General features: G+C 54.4%; 1 protein-coding gene across 1 annotated transcript; it reads left to right on the top strand.

The window, feature by feature from the left end:
- Window positions 1–632: 632 nt before the first annotated feature.
- SFTPB (surfactant protein B) lies at window positions 633–8,752 on the top strand. Its single transcript, XM_057741972.1, has 11 exons — window positions 633–693; window positions 1,038–1,168; window positions 1,658–1,729; window positions 2,080–2,205; window positions 2,793–2,930; window positions 3,098–3,187; window positions 6,496–6,667; window positions 6,824–6,984; window positions 7,807–7,887; window positions 8,441–8,525; window positions 8,652–8,752. Exons 1-10 carry the CDS (start codon window positions 633–635, stop codon window positions 8,501–8,503), a joined length of 1,095 nt encoding a protein of 364 aa, XP_057597955.1. The 3' UTR covers window positions 8,504–8,525; window positions 8,652–8,752.
- The last annotated feature ends 10,822 nt before the right edge of the window (window positions 8,753–19,574 follow it).

Here is a 19,574-nt window from a genome sequence, read left to right as displayed (position 1 = left end):
CTTCGGTTTTTTCTTTGTTTCATGTAAATGTTCTTCTGACCAAGCCAGCCATGTTCTCATAGAGCCAGAGGAGTTTTCTGGAAGAAAGGATAAGGAGGGTGTGGGTGATAGGTGGCCTTGGAGGGTCTCCAGTTTGCCCCCCCAGTGCTTGCCCTGGGTCGAGAGCCAGGCAGGAAGCTCTTAAGAGCGATTGCTCAAGAGCAGAGAAGGCCTGAGAGGCCTGGGGTAGAGATGGGAGTGGAGGTGGGGTCACCCTGGCTGACTTGGTCCTGCCCCACTTACCCTTCCATAACCCAGAGAGATGGGACCAGAAGTGAAGGCTCAAGAGCCTCCTGGTTGGAGGGAGTCCAGGCCCACGGGAGGTTGGATGGGGTGGGGGTTGGGGGGGAAAGGGAGCAGGGAAGGGCATCGGGCAGGAGACGGGGGGTGGGGGGAGCAGGGTGGCGGGGTGGGGGACGCTGGCAGGAGTGTCACTGCTGGGAAGAGGCAGGGATCGAAGCTCCTGGAGGGCCCTCCAGGGCAAAGGCAAACACTGAGGTCACCCCTGCTCCCACAGAGCCCTGCCCCCACACCCCCACCCCCAGCTATAAGGGCCCCCACCCCAAGCAGGGAGTCCAGGCTGTGGAGGTGTCATGGCCAAGTCACACCTGCTGCTGTGGCTGCTGCTGCCCACACTCTGTGGTCCAGGCACCGGTGAGTCTCCCCAGCCTCTCCTCGCCTCCCTCCCACCGGGGGCCAAGTGTGGAGGGGGCATCACGACCTCCTCCACCACTTACTGAGCCCTGGCTCCATCCCAGGCGTCATCCTCAGTCTGTACATTATCCTCATTGTAAAGATGAGGGAGCTTTGACTCAGAGAGACTTCAGGGCTTGTCCAAGGTCGCACAGCTGGCAGGCACTAGAGCAGGTAGAACCCAGAGCTGTCTGACTCCAGCATGTTTAACAGCCATGCGTCCCAGGAAAATTGGGTTTGGGGGTTGGGTGAGGCCAGGGTGCCAGGTGTGGCTTGGATCCCAAGGTTGCTCTGGCCCCAAACAGCGGCTGTCCAGACCACCTCATCCCTGGCCTGTGCCCAGGGCCCCGAGTTCTGGTGCCAAAGCTTGGAGCAAGCATTGCAGTGCAGAGCCCTAGGGCACTGCCTGAAGGAAGTCTGGGGACGTGTGGAAGCTGTGAGTATCACCCAAGGATGAACCAAGACCAAAGGTCTTAGGATAGAGGGTTCAGGGTAGGCTCTGGATGGGCCTGAGGGATTGGAGCCCCTGTAGGGGATAGGATGGGATGGGATGGATGGAATGGGATAGAATGTGATGAATGGAGTGGGATGGGATGGGATGGGATGTGATGGATGGAGTGGGATGGGATGGGATGGGATGGGATGGGATGGGATGGGATGGGATGGGATGGGATGGGATGGATGGAATGGGATAGAATGTGATGGATGGAGTGGGATGGGATGGGATGGGATGGGATGGGATGGGATGGGATGGGATGGGATGGGATGGGATGGGATGCGATGGGATGGATTAGGATGGGGTGGAATGTGATGAGATGGGATTGTGGGCAGTTCCCTGTGTCTTGGAGCACCCTGTCAGCCTCAGCCACCTGAGCTGGGAGCGTGCCCCCCACTCATGTGCCCCACTGTGGGGCCCTCTCCCCAGGATAACCTGTGCCAGGAATGTGAGAACATCACCCGCATCCTCACCAAGATGGCCAAGGAGGCCATTTTCCAGGTAATGAAGCCCACCCCCTGGACGGAAGCTTGCAGATTAAGAGACAGGGAAGAGGTCAGCCCCTTAAAGGAGCCATCTCCAGCTTGGGGGTGATACCTCGGTTTGCCCCGGGGACTCCAGGCGCCTCCTGGCCGGGAGAGGACTCTGGAAGTGAGCTCAGCCAGAGACGGTCTTTCCTGGGGGGAACAGCCCTGGCTGTGCCCAGCTACGTGGCTCCCGCGCCCCCTGCCAGCCCCGGGGCCCGGGGTGAAGGCAGCCCGGCGGCTGGGCGGGGGCCCCGCCCGCAGGGGCTCAGGCAGGGCGGACCTCAGAGAGCCGGGCTGACGGGCCCTCTCCCACCCGCCTCCCAGGACACGACACGGACCCTCCTGGAGCAGGAGTGTGACGTCCTCCCCCTGAAACTGCTGGTGCCCCAGTGCCGCCACGTGCTGGACACCTACTTCCCGCAGGTCATCGACCGCTTGCAGAGCCTGATGGTGAGGCCCGGCCACCTTGCCTCCACCCTGCCTCGCACACAGCCCCCACGCCCGTCCTCACCCAGAATTACCCCCCACGACACCCCAGCCGCCCCCCGACACACACACGCTGCCCGCACCCGGTCCAGGACACTCGGTGCCCCTCAGCGGGCGCCCAGGTCACAGCCCCTCCCACTCGGCTGCACCCAGCGGGCCTGCACACCTGCAAACACCCCCACACACCCTCACACCCTTCATACACACACACTCGGGCACCCGCTCACACCACACGCCGTCTCACGCAAAACCCACACCGTCTACCCTCACACAACAAACACGGCCTCGTGTACGTACCCTCATTCTCACAAACGCCCGCGCTCACAGTCACACACCTTCCCGGACACGTGCCTCAGAGTCCCCACGTGACCCCCTCTCTGCCTTTGGTCTCCCCCCACCCGCACCACAGAGTCCCAAACCCCAGCCCCAAACCGGCCTGCTGCCCCGATTCCAGGCCAAAGACTGGCCGTGCCTGAGGCCTCCGAGCAGACTGAGCAGGAGTGGGGCCCCTCTCCCACCCGCTCACCCGCTCACCCTGCGCGGTGCCCTAGAACCCGAAGGCCGTCTGCGAGCTCGTGGGCCTGTGCAAGCCGGGGCAGGAGCCGGCGCCGCCAGGCCCTCTGCTGGACAAGCTGGCCCTCCCCGGGCTGCCTGGGGCCCCCCCGGTGAGGCCTGGGCCTCAGACACAGGTGAGGTGGAGATCCAGAGAGTGAGGGCCACAGCCAAGGCCTTGGGGCGGGGGGGGGGGCCGGGAAGGGGACCGGCAGCTCCGGGCAGGAGCAGCAGGAAGGCCTAGGGAGGCAGAGCCCGAAGGAGCCCCCCGCGCTGCGAGCGCCAGCGTGATTCTCTCCCCCAGGACCTCTTTGAGCAGCGGTTCCCCATCCCCCTCCCCTTCTGCTGGCTCTGCAGGACTCTGATCCAGCGGATCCAAGCCGTGATTCCCAAGGTGAGGCATCCGGGGCCACGGGGCCCCCCACAGCTCCACTGCCCCCCACCCCTCCTCATCTCCCTGCCGCGTGGTCCCCACCCAAGGGACCCTGGCGCTCAGGCTGGGCCTGGTAGGTACCAGGCTTGGAGCGTATGCGACAACTGTGGGCAATTCCCTGGCGGTCCAGCGGTTTGGACTCGGCGCTTTCACTGCCGAGGCCCAGGTTCAATCCCTGGTCAGGGAACGAAGATCCCGCAAGCCATGGGGAAAAAAACAAAAACACAAACAAAAGCAAAAACCACTGAGAAGCCCCCACTGTGCGCCAGGCACAATGCCAGGTATCACAGTACAGAAAAAAATCTCAGTTGTCTTTGTAGAAAACGTTCTTTCATTTTACAAAAGGAGAATTTCCACAGCTGGACGCTCCATCCCTGCCTGCTCCCAACTTGGGGTCTTCCAGACCTGTAGTGACCATCACCTGATGGCCCTACCCTAAAATGGGGCCCAAGAGGGGAGAGGCCCTGCCTGTCGGCCCTTCCAGATGAGGGCCCACACGGCCGCCTGGTCACTGAGGGGGTCCCACCCTCCTGAGTTTGCATTGTGGTGGAAGATATTTTTTCAGAGAGTGGTTAATTCGGAGCAGAGAATTAAAACAGATGAGTAGAGGGACAGTGACGGGGCGGGGGTATAGGATGGTTGGTCAGGAGGCGTCTCTGAGGAGGTGACACTTAAGCTGAGACCTGGAGGACGACAAGGGCTGATGGGCGAAGGGCCGATGGGCGAAGGGCCGATGGGCGAAGGGCCTCGAGCTTGGGCGGCCGTGTGGCCGCAGTGGGTGGGCCCGGGGAGTCGGGGAGAGAGCAGAGGGTAGCTGGGCGGGCCAGAGAGGAACACGGGAGCCAAGTGAAGGAACGCTGGGCCTTCTGCACACAGTTCACAGCTGTGGGAGGGCTTCAGGCAGGGGGAGGCCATGACCAGGTTTACACTTTAGCAAGATTGCTCTCCTGCTGTTTGCAGGGTGGGTCGGGCAGGTGGGAGAGAAGAATGAGAGCAAGGGGGTACTTAGGAGGTGACTGCAGAAATCACGTGGGGCTGGAGCCCAGGCGGGAGCTGGGGACGTGTCTGGGAGGTGGGCTCCGCAGGACACAGTGATGGGCAGGACCTGGGCAGTGAGGTCGAGAGAGGAATCAGCGATGCCTCTGTGGACTTTGGGCTTGAACAACGGGCTCTCTGGAACGCCCCCCGGCTGAGATGGGTCGATCTGAGAAGAAACAGGCCTGGGCGGAAAAATCAGGAGTTCTCTCCTGGCCGGGTTAAGTTCAAGACTCCTGGGCAACATGCAAGAGGAGGTGACAAGCAGGCAGCTGCCTCCCCAGCCAGGTCCAGAGACGTCAGTCTGAGAGGCGCGGCTACAGGCAAGATGCAAATCCAAGGGAGCAGCTGGGATCTTCCAGGGACGTGGTGCGGACCAGGTGGAGGAAAAGGCCCGGTCCGAGCAAAGCGAAACACCAGCAAAAGAGCGTGAGGAGGGACAGCCATGGAGGTGAGGACACCATGGCGTGAGGCCACGGAGGCTGGCACGAGAAAGCACTTCAGCAAGGAGGGAGCGGGCATCTGGGCCGAAAGCTGCCCAGGAATCGACAGCACGTGGGCGGGTGGGGTGCTGGTGACCTTGAGAACTGCTTTGGAGGAGTTATGGGGACTGAAGTGCAGCATTAAGTATCGACGACTCTTTCATGACGTTTTTGTGGGAAGGGGAAAGGAGATGGGTGAGATTTTTTTTAATATTTTCTTTTTTCTTTTTTTATTTTTTATTTAGCTGTGCTGGGTCTTAGTTATGGCATGTGGGATCTTTCAGTTGCGGCATGCAAACTCTTAGGTGTGGCATGTGGGATCTAGTTCCCTGACCAGGGATCGAACCCAGGCCCCCTGCATTGGGAGGACGGAGCCTTAGCCCCTGGACCACCCGGGAAGTCCCGGGGTGACAGAAGCTGCTTTAGCGTGTTCACATGCGGATAGACCAATGGGCAGGAGGGAATAGCAACGAGGCAGGACAGAGAAGGGGCTGCAGGGGGGAAGCACGTGTGCAGGTGGGGGCAGGATGGACCTCATACACAAGGAGATGGGCCAGGGAGCCCTCATCACAGCAGGAGGGGAGGACGAATGTGGGATCTGATGCAAGCAAACAGGTACATTTGGTGAAATGTGCCATTTGGAAGGTGTCACATCCCAGAGAAGCACTCGTCCCTCTGCCCTACTCCTTCCTCGGCCTTCCTGGTGCTGGGGAACAGCAGTGCTGCAGCAGGAGCAGGGCCCAGGCCAGTCTGTCACATGTAGGTTCTTTTCGGGGGTTTTTTTGGCGTGCGAGGGCTTCTCACTGCAGGGGCTTCTCTTGTTGCAGAGCACAAGCTCTAGGCGCACGGGCTTCAGCAGTTGCAGAACACGGGCTCAGTAGCTGTGGCTTGCAGGCTCTAGAGCACAGGCTCAGCAGTTGTGGCGCACGGGCTTCGTTGCTCCGCGGCATGTGGGATCTTCCCGGACCAGGGATGGAACCCGTGTCCCCTGCATTGGCAGGCAAACTCTTAACCACTGTACCACCAGGGAACTCCCTCTTTTGTTTTTTTAATTGAAGCATAGTTGATGTACAATATTATATGTTATGATATAGTGATTCACAATTTTGAAAGGATGTACTCCATTTATAGTTATTATAAAATATTGGCTATATTCCCTGTGATGTGCAGTATATCCTTGTAGCTTATTTCATGTCTGTAAGTTCTACACGCGAATTGGCTGAATGAATAAAGGAACGGAGGCATGAGCACGCCTGCCGCCTCCCTCCTTGCCCCTCAGCTGGGAGGTTGTGTTTGGAATCGAGGGTGGGGTGGGGGAAATTCCTGGCTTCCCCCAGGGGCTCCTGAAACCAGGGACACCTTGGCTTCGGGAGCCACAGAGAGGAGCTTGTCCACGTGTGGGGAAGCACAGCACACCCTGGGTCAGGAGGGAGAAGACTCGGGTCTGGTTCTGCCTCCACCCCAGGCTGCCATGTAGCCTTGGAGATGCTCACCTCTCTGGGCTAGCTCTGGAATTTCAGCAATTCCAGAGTCTTTGAAGACAGAGGTGGGCCGTGGCCTGGTTCTTGCACCAGCTCAGTAGCTCTGGAAAGTCCCCTGACCTCTCTGATGCTCAGCGTCCTTATCTGTAAATAGCATGATAATTCTCCCAGGGAACAAGGGCAGGTCTCCAAAGTACCTGGCTAGCGCTGGGCAGTGAGTAGGTCTTTCAAGGGAAGGTCCCACTCTGCCCTCTCTCGGCCCCTGCCCCAGGGTGTGCTGGCCAAGACTGTGGCCCAGGTGTGCCACGTGGTACCCCTGGCGGCGGGCGGTATCTGCCAGTGCCTAGCCGAGCGCTACCTCGTCATCCTGCTGGACCGCACGCTGCCCCAGCTGGTCTGCGGCCTCGTCCTCCGGTGCTCCAGCGAGGACGGTGCCGTCCCAGGTGAGCCGCAGCCCCAGCCCCTGCCCATCGCCCGCTCCCATCCCTCCTCCACCGCGGCCCCGCACGACCCTCTGCCTCCCCAGTCCCCTGCACTGTGCCAGCAAAGACAGGAACTGGATCCTCTGCAAGGCAGCCTTGACTGCTTTCTCTCTCCAGCCCTCACCACTCTGGGGTCCCTGCCAGGAGAATGGCTACCGCAAGACTCTGAGTGCCAGCTCTGCCTGTTTGTGGCCACCCAGGCAGGGAAGAGTAGGGAGCAGGCCATGCCACAGGCAATGCGCCAGGCTTGCCTGGGCTCCCGGCTGGACACGGAAAAGGTGAGGGGCACAGGACCCAGGGGCTGGTGGTGGTGGAGGGCTGGGACCAGGAAAGGCTTCCTAGCCCGAGACACATGGAGTGGGGTGCATCCTTGCCCTTAAGGAGCTCAGACGGACAGACGGGATGCGGGCCACACCACGGTGGCACTGTATCTTAAGGCAAAACCTGCTAAGGTCAGGAGTCATCTCTGGACAAAGGGCGTGGGCTCTAGAGGACCAGCAGGCCTCCCTCATGGACCGGGAGACCCGGTCATCTACCAGGAGATGAGTAATGCCAGGGCCGGCTGGTGCAGGAGAGGGCCTGGCCTCCTCTCCAGGGCCCCTGTCCTGTCCTAGCCCCAACCCTCCTCCCAATGTGACTCAGTGGGGACCAACCCACCCGCAGGAGAGGACTAGGCCGGAAGCCCTGGAGTCCCGGTACTCAGAGTGGGTAACTAGCCGCCTGACTCCCGTCCCAGGAGGCCGCTTTCCACGTGGTGCTCCCTACTACTCATCACTTCAGGTCTCCAAGACCAGATGAGCTGTAGGACACATCCCAGAACTGAAATTTAGGGGGAGGGGGAAAAGGGGCTGAGATTCTGTCCCTGTGCCTCCACCTCCGACATCCCTGGCTTTCCCGACAGAAACCCCCATTTCAGCCCACACTGGCTTGTTCAGAGTCTTTCAGCCAGAGCTGCTCAGTGGGGGCGGAAGGCTGGACCTACACTAGGTCCAGGAGGGCCCTGGAGGGATCCGCCTAAGTGGGGAGGCCCGGTCGGCAAAGCAGGAGAGCCCTGCCCCAGGCCTGGGTCCACCCCATCCCGTGTCTGTCTCCTTCCTCAGTGTAAGCAGTTCGTGGAACAGCGTGGGCCCCAGCTGCAGACCCTAGTGTCCGGGGGCGGGGATGCCCACACCGCCTGCCAGGTACGCCCATGCCTCCCAGCGGGTCCCAGGACTTTCCTCAGCTCCCAGAGCCCCCACCCTCTCCGGTCCATGGTCCTCAGAGGCCCCGTTCCCCTGGGTGCAGGGCCACGCCAGGAGCACAGGCCCATAACTGGGAGGTGCCCTCCCGTGTTTTCTTTGACTTCTCTGAGACTGCCTATAGAAAAGGCAGTCTCAGAGAAGTCAAGAAAAAGCCACAAAAGGATGAAAAAGCAGCGTGGGGAGAGAGGGGGTGGCTTTAAGGAGTGGGGTTGGATGTGCATTCTGGGCTGGGGGTTGCTCCTCTGGGCAGTGCGTGCTTGGAGGGGGTTACAAAGTGAGTGTCCTGGGGCCAGCATCCCGCCTCCTCCAGCTCTAAACCCAGAAGACCTGTGGCTCGGGGGGCGGCCCAAGGGGTCCACGAGGTCACACCAAGAGCTCCCACCAGGTGGCAGGTGGACTGAGAGCTGCCCCTTCCAAGAAGAGCTTCCCCGACATCCCCAGAGCTGGGAATGGGGGTGCAAGGCCCCCGGCCCTAATGCTGTCCCTGTGGCAGGCCCTGGGGACGTGTGCGACCCCGTTCAGTCCTCTCCAGTGTGTCCCCAGCCCCGACTTCTGATGAGAACTCAAAGCTGTGCCAGGTGAGTCCAGGCCCCCAGGTGAGGGGAGGAGGGGCAGGTCCCGCTCCCGTCAGGAGGGGAGCCCCTCTGTCCCTAAGCAGGGAAAGATGGCCACTGATTCTGGCTGCTCCAACCTTCTCCTCACAGGCCAAACGCGAGCCTCCTGAGGGCCCCTGGCAGCACCATCACCAGACGACCTCTCTCGAACCCGCTCACCCCTCTGCCCAGAATCTCTGCAGCACTCCGTGCCAGGCCCAGCTCCTGGCTCCCTTGCCCTGTCCCAGCCCTCAGGGGAGCTCCCACGCCTGCCTGAGGCGTCCCCCTCACAGCCCACCCTCTGGACTCACTGTTCGTCAGTAATGGATGTGTGTAGATCAAGGCCAGCCTTTCCTGAACCTCAGGGGAAACCAGACGTTGCTGCCCAGAGGTGCCCCTTAGGCGCCAGGAAGTCCTCCATCCCCTGTCTCCCCACTCCTGAGACACATCCGTCTCTCCCTCCCTGTTATTGGGTCAGAGGTAGCACCTTAGGACGGAGAGGTGGGTCCGATGCAGCCTCAGGTGCCTCCGGGTAGGGAAGTGCCCCTGAGAACAAACCTGGTCAACTTTACAATCCTGCCCAGGACAAGACCCCAACATAAAGGTCACTTCTTCATTTCTTCACTCATGTTTTAAAAATGTAGTGAGTGCCTGTGGCCAGGCCACAATCTAGGGGCCAGGGCTGGAGCTGTGAATACACCAGTGCCCTCCCGGAGCTCACGCCCCAGGGCCCACCTCTTCCAACTGCAGATCGGGGGAAGCCCGGCCTGCTCCCCAAACCTCTAGAATCACAAGCCCCTGTGGGAGGCGGTGAGGAGGAAGCGTCTGCCCCACCTCAGACCTTCTCCACAGGGACTAGTTTAACGTCACCCTTCCCAGCTGGTGGGACCTGGGTGTCAGGGAGCTGCCGGGGCTTTCCATCCCTGTTGAAACAGGAGGAGCAGTGGCTCGCACGGGCCTGGGCTCTGGGCCCCAACCCTGCCATCAGCTGGCCACGGGTCACCAGCCAAGACATGCCACCCCTCTCTGGCCCTCACTAGCCTTGGTTTCAAAGGGCGAGCAGGGTGAGGTGGTCTCCAGGACTCTCCAGCTCTCTATATGAGAGGGCCCCTCCTCCAGCTCCCTGCCCCGCCAACACGGAGAAGACTTCGCTCCCATGATCACCTTCCCCAGCTCCTTTTCTCCAAAGGCCCCGAGGCTGGTGGGCCACACGCCTACGCGCAACCTGTGCCTTCAGTGCTGGGTCAGCCTGGTCTGTCCTATCTCTAACCACAGCCTGAAACCAGAGCCACTTCCGTCCACTCTGGGTGTGAGGTGCGGCCAAGGCTGCATCTTCTGGAGGAGGTCTGCGGAAGGGGCTTCCGGCCTTGGGCCACCTTCACACCCCACACCAGCCAGCCTCGCTCTCACAGCACCCCCAGGGCTGGGCCCAGGGGACCTCGTCGTGGGTCCCCAGTCCCTCTCCAAGTCCTGGCTGCGAGAGGACAGCAGGGGAGAAGCTGGGCCCTGCCTCACTCCACCCTCCATGCTCACAAGATACCAGCTTTTGTAACTATTCTAACACCTTCACAAAAATCAAAATTCAGAAGAATAAAAAATGGGAACATAAAGTACCAGAAAAGATGGACATGAAATCCTTAAACTTTTTTTAAACATTGGGAAATCCCTGGCATGGTCAAAGGTGAGCACAGCAGTGCTCAAGCCTGGTGGAAGGTGACTGGGCACTTTCAATATCTGAACATTTTCGTGCTTAAGAGCTGTTGCTTTTGGTTACGATGTAAAAAGGGGTTTTCTCTTTATCTGTTTGTAAGGTTGAACTCCCAACGTTTGTTTGAAACAACGGGGTGACTCGATTCCAGCTGTGATGTGTCCTCAAAGCTCACGCGGGGCTGGGCACGCTGGGGATCGGTTCCCACGTAACGCAGTACCCGGAACAATGCTAGCCAAGTGCCATTCCCTGTCCTAAAAGGAAAGACACTGTCTTTTAAGATGCTGCAGAAGCCGCAGCCTCACTCTGAAGGCAGCTGGGCTGGGGGCCTGCCTCACTCTTTTTCGTGATGGAGAAATACACACCCCTATCACCTCTCCCTCCTGTAACTGTTTCCAGCCTGGTCCCCAACCTGTTACCCTCCCCCCTTCCAAACAGCCCACCCACTGTGATGAGGTGAGGTTGTTAGGGTACCCCAAACTCAAAATATAGCAAAAAAAAAAAAAAAAAAAAGTCAATTAGTCTTTAGCATTAAAGACCTGAATGCCTGGGAGTATCCCTTCACTTACAAAAGAACTTTATGTTTCCTATTATAAAAGAAATACATGTTTATTGTAGATAATTCAGAAATTGCAGACTAGAAAAGAGTGGAAATCACCCACAACCCTACCAGTCCCAGGAGAGAGCTATAGTGGATGTAGACTTTGACCCTGAACTACAGACTTTGTCAATCCATTTGCCCACACTTGACTCCACCCTGAATGGCTCCACCATTCAAGCACCAGGCAGGGGCTTCCCTGGTGGCTCAGAGGTTAAGATTCCGCCTGCCAGTGCAGGGTACATGGGTTTGATTCCTGGTCCAGGGGGAAGAGCCCACATGCCACAAAGCAACTAAGCCTGTGCACCACAACTACTGAACCTATGTGCCACAACTACTGATCCCATGTGCCACAACTACTGAAGCCCGCACGTCTAGAGCCCATGCTCTGTAACAAGAGAAGCCACCGCACTGAGAAGCCCGCACACCACAATGAAGAGTAGCCCTGCTCTCCACAACTAGAGAAAGCCCGTGCACAGCAATGAAGACCCAACACAGCCAATAAATAAATTAATTAATTAAAAAAAATTGTTCCCCTGGAATTAAAAACAAAAAAAGCACCAGGCAGAGCTTTACCTGATCTTGGGGTAGGGCTGGTCAACACAAACCCTTGGCCTCTGAATTTGAACTTTTAAGTAAATCTTTTTGTAAATCTATAGTAGACTTGAAAGCCATTATTGCCTTGAAAGCCATTATTTCAATTACAAGACCAAGGTCCCTGAGAGCAAAGAGTGTTTTAAATTTTGAAAAAAGCTTGGTTGGGACGCTGAAGAGCGACAGCCTGAAGGAGGGGAGGCGTTAACAGTTCATCCCAACGCAAGCGTGGGAATGAGCTCCTGATAGTGGAAGAGCAGGCTTCACTCAACAGGTCAGAAGTTGATCAGCTGTGGGAGGAGAGAAGTGGCTACAGCTGAGACTCGGGGGGGTGGGGGGCCTGAGACACGCCCAGCACCCTGCACCCCCAGAGGAAGGTGGGAAGGACAAGCCCCAGGAGGGGTCAGTGCCCCAGGGCAGTAGAGGGGCTGCTTCTTCAGTTGCCAGCGTGTGGCCTGAGAAGGACACATCAGAAAGAGTGAAGAGGATGATCCCAGGGAGGGGCCTGGGCAGACAGGCCTGGGGGCTGCCTCAGAGGGAGCCCCCCACATGATGCAGGAGAGCAAGCACACCCCACAGCCCAGAGGCCGTCAGGATGGGCTCTGGACAAGATGGCGGGCCCACGAGAGCCCACGGTTGGCGACAAAGCAGTGCCAGTTTTAAGGACCTTGAGAGGATTTGAAGTCAGACACGTGTGGCCAATACAAGGTAAAGATCAGGCAAGATGAGTGACGCCTGGGTGGAGATCTAAAGGGCCCGGGAGAGCCGTTGCCAACACCTCTCCTCGCGACAGGGTCATGTGTAAATCAGTCCCAGGGGTAAGGGAAGGAGGGTTCAGTGGTTAGTTCCCCAAGACGGGCTGGCTGCATATTAAACAAGAAGGGACTGATTTATTTTCAAATGGAAATATTAAGTATGAGGGGCTTACAAGCCAAAATGAGTCCAGTTATAGAGAAATAGTTATATTTATGTCCCCCAATTAATAAGTTTCAAATTCACAACACAATCATTATAACATTTATAACATATATAACATATTATTCCAAACCTTCCTCTACACATGTACAAAAACAGATATAACAGATTTACAAAAATGGGAATACCCTATACATGCCGCTTTGTAAACTGCTTTGTTCATTTAAAATAATCTTTCCTGGGGCTTCCTAGGTGGCGCAGTGGTTAAGAATCCACCTGCCAATGCAGAGGTCACGGGTTCGATCCCAGCTCCAGGAAGATCCCACATGCTGCGGAGCAACTAAGCCCGTGTGCCAAAAAAAAAAAAAAAAAAGTAAAAAAAAAATAAAATAATCTTTCCTATAAAATAGATAACCAACAAGGACCTACTGTATAGCACAGGGAACTGTACTCAATATCTCATAATAACCTATAATGGAAAAGAATCTAAAAAAGAATATTTATATATACATTAAATATATATATATAACCAAAGCACTTTTCTGTACACCTGAAACTAACACAACATTGTAAATCAACTATACATCAATCAACCAAGCAAGGAAAGTAAAAAATTTTTTAAATTTTTAAAAAAAACTTTCCACATCAATAAATATAGATACCTATCATCACTGCTAATTGCTGCATGCTTTTTTTTCTTGATACAAACTCTTTACTTTTTTTTTAAGATTGATTGATTGACTGATTGATTGATTTTGGCTGCACCTGGTCCTAGTTGCAGCACTCGGGATCTTCGTTGCAGCATGTGGGATCTTTCAGTTGCAGCATGCGGACTTCTTAGTTGCGGCATGCATGCAAAATCTGGTTCCCTGACCAGGGATCAAACCCAGGCCCCCTGCATTGGGAGCACGGAGTCTTACCCACTGACCACCAGGGAAGTCCCCAAACTCTTTACTCTTTAAAACAACTATTATCAACAATGTTGTGAAGATTAAAAATCCTGGCAATAACATCTCTGTTTACTAGTCTGATTATTTCCTTAGAATCAATTCCAAGACATGAAGTTTTGGGGACAAAAACCATGTACATCTTTATTTCTAACACAGTCTGTATTAACCAACTGACCCTCTGCCAGCCACGCCAACTTCTAACTCAATAGTAAACAAGTGCCTCTTTTTCACTCTCACTTACCCTGGATATTAGCAATCTTTCAAATCTTTGCTAAAGTATAAAATGACCTCCGATTATTCTAATTTGCATTTCTTTGTTTACCAAGTAAACTTTTTTAAACATGTTTATTGGCCATTTATATTTCATCTCGTGAAATGTACATCTGGGATTTTTGCCTGATTTTTCCACTGGGGTGTGCTTTTTATTGTCTTACCAGTAAAAATATATCAGGTATATTTATTTATTTACTGGCCTATATGTTGCAAATTTTCTCCAGCATAAGTCTTTCAAATTCAGGATGTGTTTTCCCCGTGTCTATCTTTTCCTTTGTGACATCCAGCTAAGAAAGCATGAATTTCACTTCTTTCCTCTCTGTGATTCAGACTGGCCAGAGCCTGAGGAAGCATATGCTGAACTCACAACTGTAAAGACACGTGGGCCAGGCCCCCAGCTCAAACAGCAGTGGTGGAAGCCAGCCACACGTCACCCACAAAGGACCTCAAACGACTGCACACAGGACATGACAGTCAGCTCTGAGCAGTGGTCCCCAAACTTTCAGGCAACTGCTCTATTGTCAACACCTTGGGAGGGTGTAAAGACAAAATCATCTGCGCAAAAGAAGGATGCAGAGGGACTTTGCTGGTGGCGCAGTGGTTAAGAATCCACCTGCCAATGCAGCGGACACGGGTTCGATCCCTGGTCTGGGAAGATCCTACATGCCACGGAGATACTAAGCCATGCGCCACAACTACTGAGCCTGTGCTCTAGAGCCTGAGAGCCACAACTACTGAAGCCTGCGCCTAGAGCCCGGAATCCACAATAAGAGAAGCCACTGCAATGAGAAGCCCCCACTCACCGTAACTAGGGAAAAGCCCACGTGCAGCAACCAAGACCCAACGCAGCCAATAAATGAAAAAATAAATTTATTTTAAAAATTAAAAAAAAAAGGATATAGAGAACACAGACTCAGCACTATGCCATTTGTTTAACGAACATTATTAGTCACTGACTCAAGTGTCAATCATTTCCCTAGGGCTAGGCACAAAAGAAACAGTCTGCCCTTTTGGAATTTAGTCTAGTTGAGAAGATAGACATTAATCACAAAATCACAGAAAAAACGGCACACTTCAGGTGCGGTAAGTGCCCTCAGTTAGAGCTATGCACGGGACTGACTGAGCAGACATGAGAGTCAGAGAGGTGAAAGGAGAGCGAGGTGAAAGGAAAGGGCACCCCAAGCAGAGGAAGCAGATGGCACAAAGACCTGGTGTCTTGCAGCATATTTGAGCAACAGAGTAAAAGCCAGCGAGTCTGGGAATCAGGATCAGGAGAAACATCCTGAGAGGTGAGACTAGAGAGGCTAAGGATTTCAGTCTTTACTCTAAGAGCCAATGAATGGTCTTAAGTGGGAGACCAGGGTGTGGGGGAGAAATGATATGGTTAGATTCGTGCCTTAAAAGATTACTCTGTCTGTGCCTCATATCACCTAATACACACACACACACACACACGCTGGCAGTACAATGTTTATAGGCTTTTTCGACTTTTGGAGACAACATATATCACATTTCAGAGTGCTACTCTGACCTATCTAGAGTCATTTACAGCTGTATAACTAGTTTCATGGAGACCACAACAAGAGAAGATTCTGCAGGAAGTTTAGGTTGCAGAACAGACGGCTCTACTACTTCAGCCTTATGATCCAGGAAATCCAATATTTCGAAGTGTCCATGGCAAACAGGAACGCTGTATGGAGCCTCCAGCAAGGACCAGTGGGAGAATCACAGTGCAGAACTCCAGGATTTTGGAGCTAGGCTATGCCCTCTTCTGCAAATACCTATTCTCCTTTTGAGAAACAGCTTCTGGCTAGGGCCCATGGCAGACAGAGCACCTAAAAATGGGACACCAGGTGACCATGCAGGCTGACCCTCCCCTCGTAAGCTGGCTGTCGTCTGACACCCTGCCACGCTGGGCACGTACAGTTGCAACCTACCATTAAACGGAACTAGCGTACGAGACCCAGCTCAGGCATCCAAAAGGCACGAGTTAACATGAGCAGATTCCTTTGCCGCAACTCCTGTGACATTGTCTCCTACAGTGTTCCTTCAGACCAGCTGACCAAGAAAGACAAAACTCCAGCTCAGTTTATACGTGGATTTGTGTAACAGGCTGGCACACCCAGCAAGTGGACAGCTGCAGCACCTCATCCCCACTCAGGCTGACACTGAAAGAAGTGAAGGAAAATCCTCTAGAGGCCATAACGTCAAGCAGTCTATTTGGTTGTTCACTGTTTGGAATGTGAGGTGGCCAGAGTACACATCTAGACTAATTCAAGGGCAGTTGCCAGTGATTGGACTGGATGGTCAGGGATTCAGAAGGAACAGGATTGTGACATTGGTGAAAAAGAGGTGTGGGGAAGAGGTATATATACGCGTGGACAACTTGAATAAGACTATACTATGAACATAGTTGTTCCATATGAACTCCCACCCAAGGGCCCCACTGCATTTCAGACCCTAATAGTCAGGGGTACACAAATGACATGCTCTGTGGATGTCCCCCGCACCTGCTCAATGAGCTCACAAGCCATGTGGCAGGGATGGAGGCGATGCACGGGCTCAACAACAGACTTCCCATGACCTGAGCAGCACTGCTGCTGAGTATCTAATTTGCCAATGCAGGGATTGACACTGAGTCCCCAGTGTGCCCACTATTCCTGTGGGGATTGGCCAGCCACCTGGTACCAGGCTGAGTACTATCTTCTATTATGGAAGGAGCAGAGATCCAACCTCAGAGGAATAGAAATGTGTTCTGGACATGGATGTGCCTTCCCTGCCCACGTTTCTCCCAGCACCACCATCCACGGACTCTCAGAATGCCTTATCCACCGTGACATTCCACACAGCATTGCCTCTGATCAAGGAATTCTCCACAGCAAAGCACGTGCAGCAATGGGCTCATGCCCATAGGATTAACTAGACTTACTGCATACACACACCATCACCTGGAAGGGGGTAGCCTAACTGAAAGGTGGAATAGCTTACGGAACCACAGTTACAGGGAACTCTCTGGTGGTGCAGTGGTTAAGACTCAGTGCTTTCACTGCTGAGGGCCTGAGTTCAATCCTTGATCAGAGAACTAAGATCTCGCAAGCTGTGCAGCACAGCCAATAAATAAGTAAATACATCTTCAAACGAACAAGCAGTTACAGTACCATCTGGTACTCTTGTTTCACAGGATATAGCACATTGTATGGAGCTCTCTCCCCTGTAGCCAAAATATATGGGTCTAGAAAACAGGTGGATGTCAGTGACTCCTCTATTACTCCTAATAGACTTCTCGCAGAATTTTTGCTTCCCATCCAAGCAATCTTAAGCCCCACTAGTTTGGAGATCTTAGTTCCCAAAGAAGGAATGCTTCCACCAGAGGACACAACAATGGTTCCACTAAAATGGAAGATGAGAAGACCACCTGGACACCTCGGGCTCCTTATGCTAGTGAACCAACAGGTGGGAGTGGGGGCGGTACAGTGGGGAAGTGTAACCTACTTGTCTGAGTGACTGATGCTGATGACCAAAGGGAAGCTGGGCTGCTTCTACACGATGGAGGAAAGATGGACTATATCCAATAGCACAGGTTAATAAAATACTACCGCAACCAAAAAAGGCTGGTAAGCACGGGATGATCAAGCACCCAGGGCCTCAGAGACTGAGGACTGGGGTCACTGTACCAGGTAATGGATCCTGGACAGCTGTGGTTTGAGCTAAGGGCAGAGTAAACACGGAGGGGCAGTGGAAGAAGCAAGCACAGGTATCAGTCACAGCATGGTGACCAGTCACAGAAATGAGGGCTCAGTAGCTTTGCTCATTTTCGATTTGCTTGTTAAGTGTACGTGATAATATACACAACTATCAGTGGATACCTGACTCTTGGGACTGCATCTCATTTTGAGAAATGTTGAAAACTTGTTCTCTTACAGGAAGGCAGCTATTTTTGTTAGGCATAGAGAGAGCTGTCTTCTCCGTTGTGGTGGTTGTTGCATGGGAGTTCATGTGAGTGCATAAGCAGTGGTCATCAGAGGGGTGCCCCTCAGCTCCAAATTCACCCCTTTTGCTTGCTCTGTGAAGGGACTGGCACCCTTTAGATTCTTCCTGCCAGCTGCCACTGAGGCTCTGTCAGAAGAGGGTGCTAGAGACACACCACAGGAAGACAGGGCTTTGCTTCCCAGTTCCCGTGCGCTCCCTTGAAGGCAACGTGTGCAGCTTCCTCAGCACCAGGCTCTTGCTGTGCTCGAAGGTTCTGCAGTGCCTGGCTCCTGCAGTGCACGGCAGGCAGCAGCTTCCCCAGGCACTTCCCTACTCCCCAGGCAGTTTGGTAGCAGAGTGAGAAGCCCTCCTGTAAACAGCTTTCCTTAGTACAGATTTCTGACAGGTTCCAGCGGGGCAGCTTTTCAGCGAGGTCTCGATTTCAGCCTTGGACACTCTATGTCACCCCTAGGGGTAGGAGCTGTTCCTTCTGCTATTCCTATATTCTCATATTACCAGCCAATTCCTCATTAGTCCAGTCCCATTACAGTTACTCATTCCTGAAGTCAAACTTCCCCTTATCAAATTTTTGTACAGTTTCTCTCTCCTGAATGGACCTGGATTAAGCTGGCACTAGCTTGGACTAGACAGTGGCAGAGAAGGAAAAGAAGTGGGGAGATTCAAGAGACACAAAGTAAAAGGCAGGACTTGGTAACGGGTTAGACAAGGGAAGCAGGGGCGGGGGGAGGATGACTCCTGGAAAACTAGCTTGCACGACTAGATGAATGCGGGAACCCTTCACCTACACAGACACTTCCAGAAAGGGGTAACGACGGAGGAGAAAACTCGCAAGCTCAGTTTTGAACAATGCAGAGCTTGAGTTGACTTTAAGACACCCAAAACGTATCAAGCAGGCAGCTGGCTCTAACATTCAAGAATTTAGAGGCGCCCAGGGTTGAGTGGAGTCATCTCCCTTAAACTGGTAAGTGAAGCCACAGGCATAGCTGAAATGGCGCGGAGAAGGCACACAGCGAGGAGGGTGGGCTGGCACTGGGCCCTGAGGAGTGCCCACTCTTCACGACTGGAGGGAGGAAGCTGAGCCTGCGGAGGAGCGTGGAGGCTGTGAGAGGCGGAGGGCGGCAAGGGCAGCGTCCGCAGGCTCTGTGTCCGCGTATCCAGCCAACCTCGGGTTGAAAATATTGAGGGGAAAAAATTCCAGAAGGTTCCAAAAAGCAAACCTTGAATCTGCCACATGCCTGGCAACTATCTACAGAGCGCTGACACTGTATGAGGCTTTGTAAGTAACCTGGAGGCGATGTAAAGCGTCCTCGAGGACGTGCATAGGTTACACACAAGCACTACGCCATCCTATCTAAGGGACTTGAGCCTCCTCAGAATTTGGTGTCCACGGGGGTCCTGGAACCAACCGCCCGGGGATACCGAGGGGCGACTGTATCGTGCCCCAGAAGCAAAGGGCAGCAGCCAGAGCGGCATGGCTCCTACCTGCCGTTAAGAGAACTTGCTGCAGCTGACTGCCTGCCACCAACGGCTGCAGCTTCAGGTCCCCCACGTCTCCAGGTCTGCCACAGTGCCCAGGCCAAGGCCACACTTCCTCCAGGCAGCTCCTGCTCAGCGAGCTTGCCGAAAACCACTTCTACTTAACGCTTCCGTGCTCCAGGCTCCCCACTGGCCTGGCTGAGACGTTCTCAGAATTGCACTGCCGTCTGATGCTCTTCCTACCTCCTTCCCTCCCTCTTCCCTCACATAGCCGCGCACCGCAGGCTGAAGCCGCCCACCTCCAGACTTCTAGTTAAGCCCAATAATAATTTATCTCTTTTAGTCAGATATTTTGTTACTTCAAGATAAACGCCATCCTAGACCAACACGCCACCCACAGGCCGACAAGAAGAGACACGCGTGAAGTCCATCAGATAGACTAGCGGGTAGACAGTTTGTGACGATTTCTTTTTTTTTAAATCCTCCTCTCAGGCAGTAGCCTGAGGGAAGGATATGAAACAAGAGGCTGG

Source organism: Hippopotamus amphibius, chromosome 7, assembly GCF_030028045.1.
Source record: "Hippopotamus amphibius kiboko isolate mHipAmp2 chromosome 7, mHipAmp2.hap2, whole genome shotgun sequence".
NCBI lineage: Eukaryota > Metazoa > Chordata > Mammalia > Artiodactyla > Hippopotamidae > Hippopotamus > Hippopotamus amphibius.
The sequence above is the reverse complement of the archived record's forward strand: the minus strand, read 5'-3'. Positions and strand labels throughout refer to the sequence as shown.

What these genes read in the sequence shown, in the direction of transcription:
- SFTPB (XM_057741972.1), top strand. Translation starts at nt 633, where the DNA reads ATGGCCAAGTCACACCTGCTGCTGTGGCTGCTGCTGCCCACACTCTGT. An exon ending in GGCCTGGGCCTCAGACACAG is followed by an intron (nt 2,931 to 3,097) that starts GTGAGGTGGAGA and finishes TCTCTCCCCCAG; the next exon opens with GACCTCTTTGAGCAGCGGTT. An exon ending in CGAGGACGGTGCCGTCCCAG is followed by an intron (nt 6,668 to 6,823) that starts GTGAGCCGCAGC and finishes TTCTCTCTCCAG; the next exon opens with CCCTCACCACTCTGGGGTCC.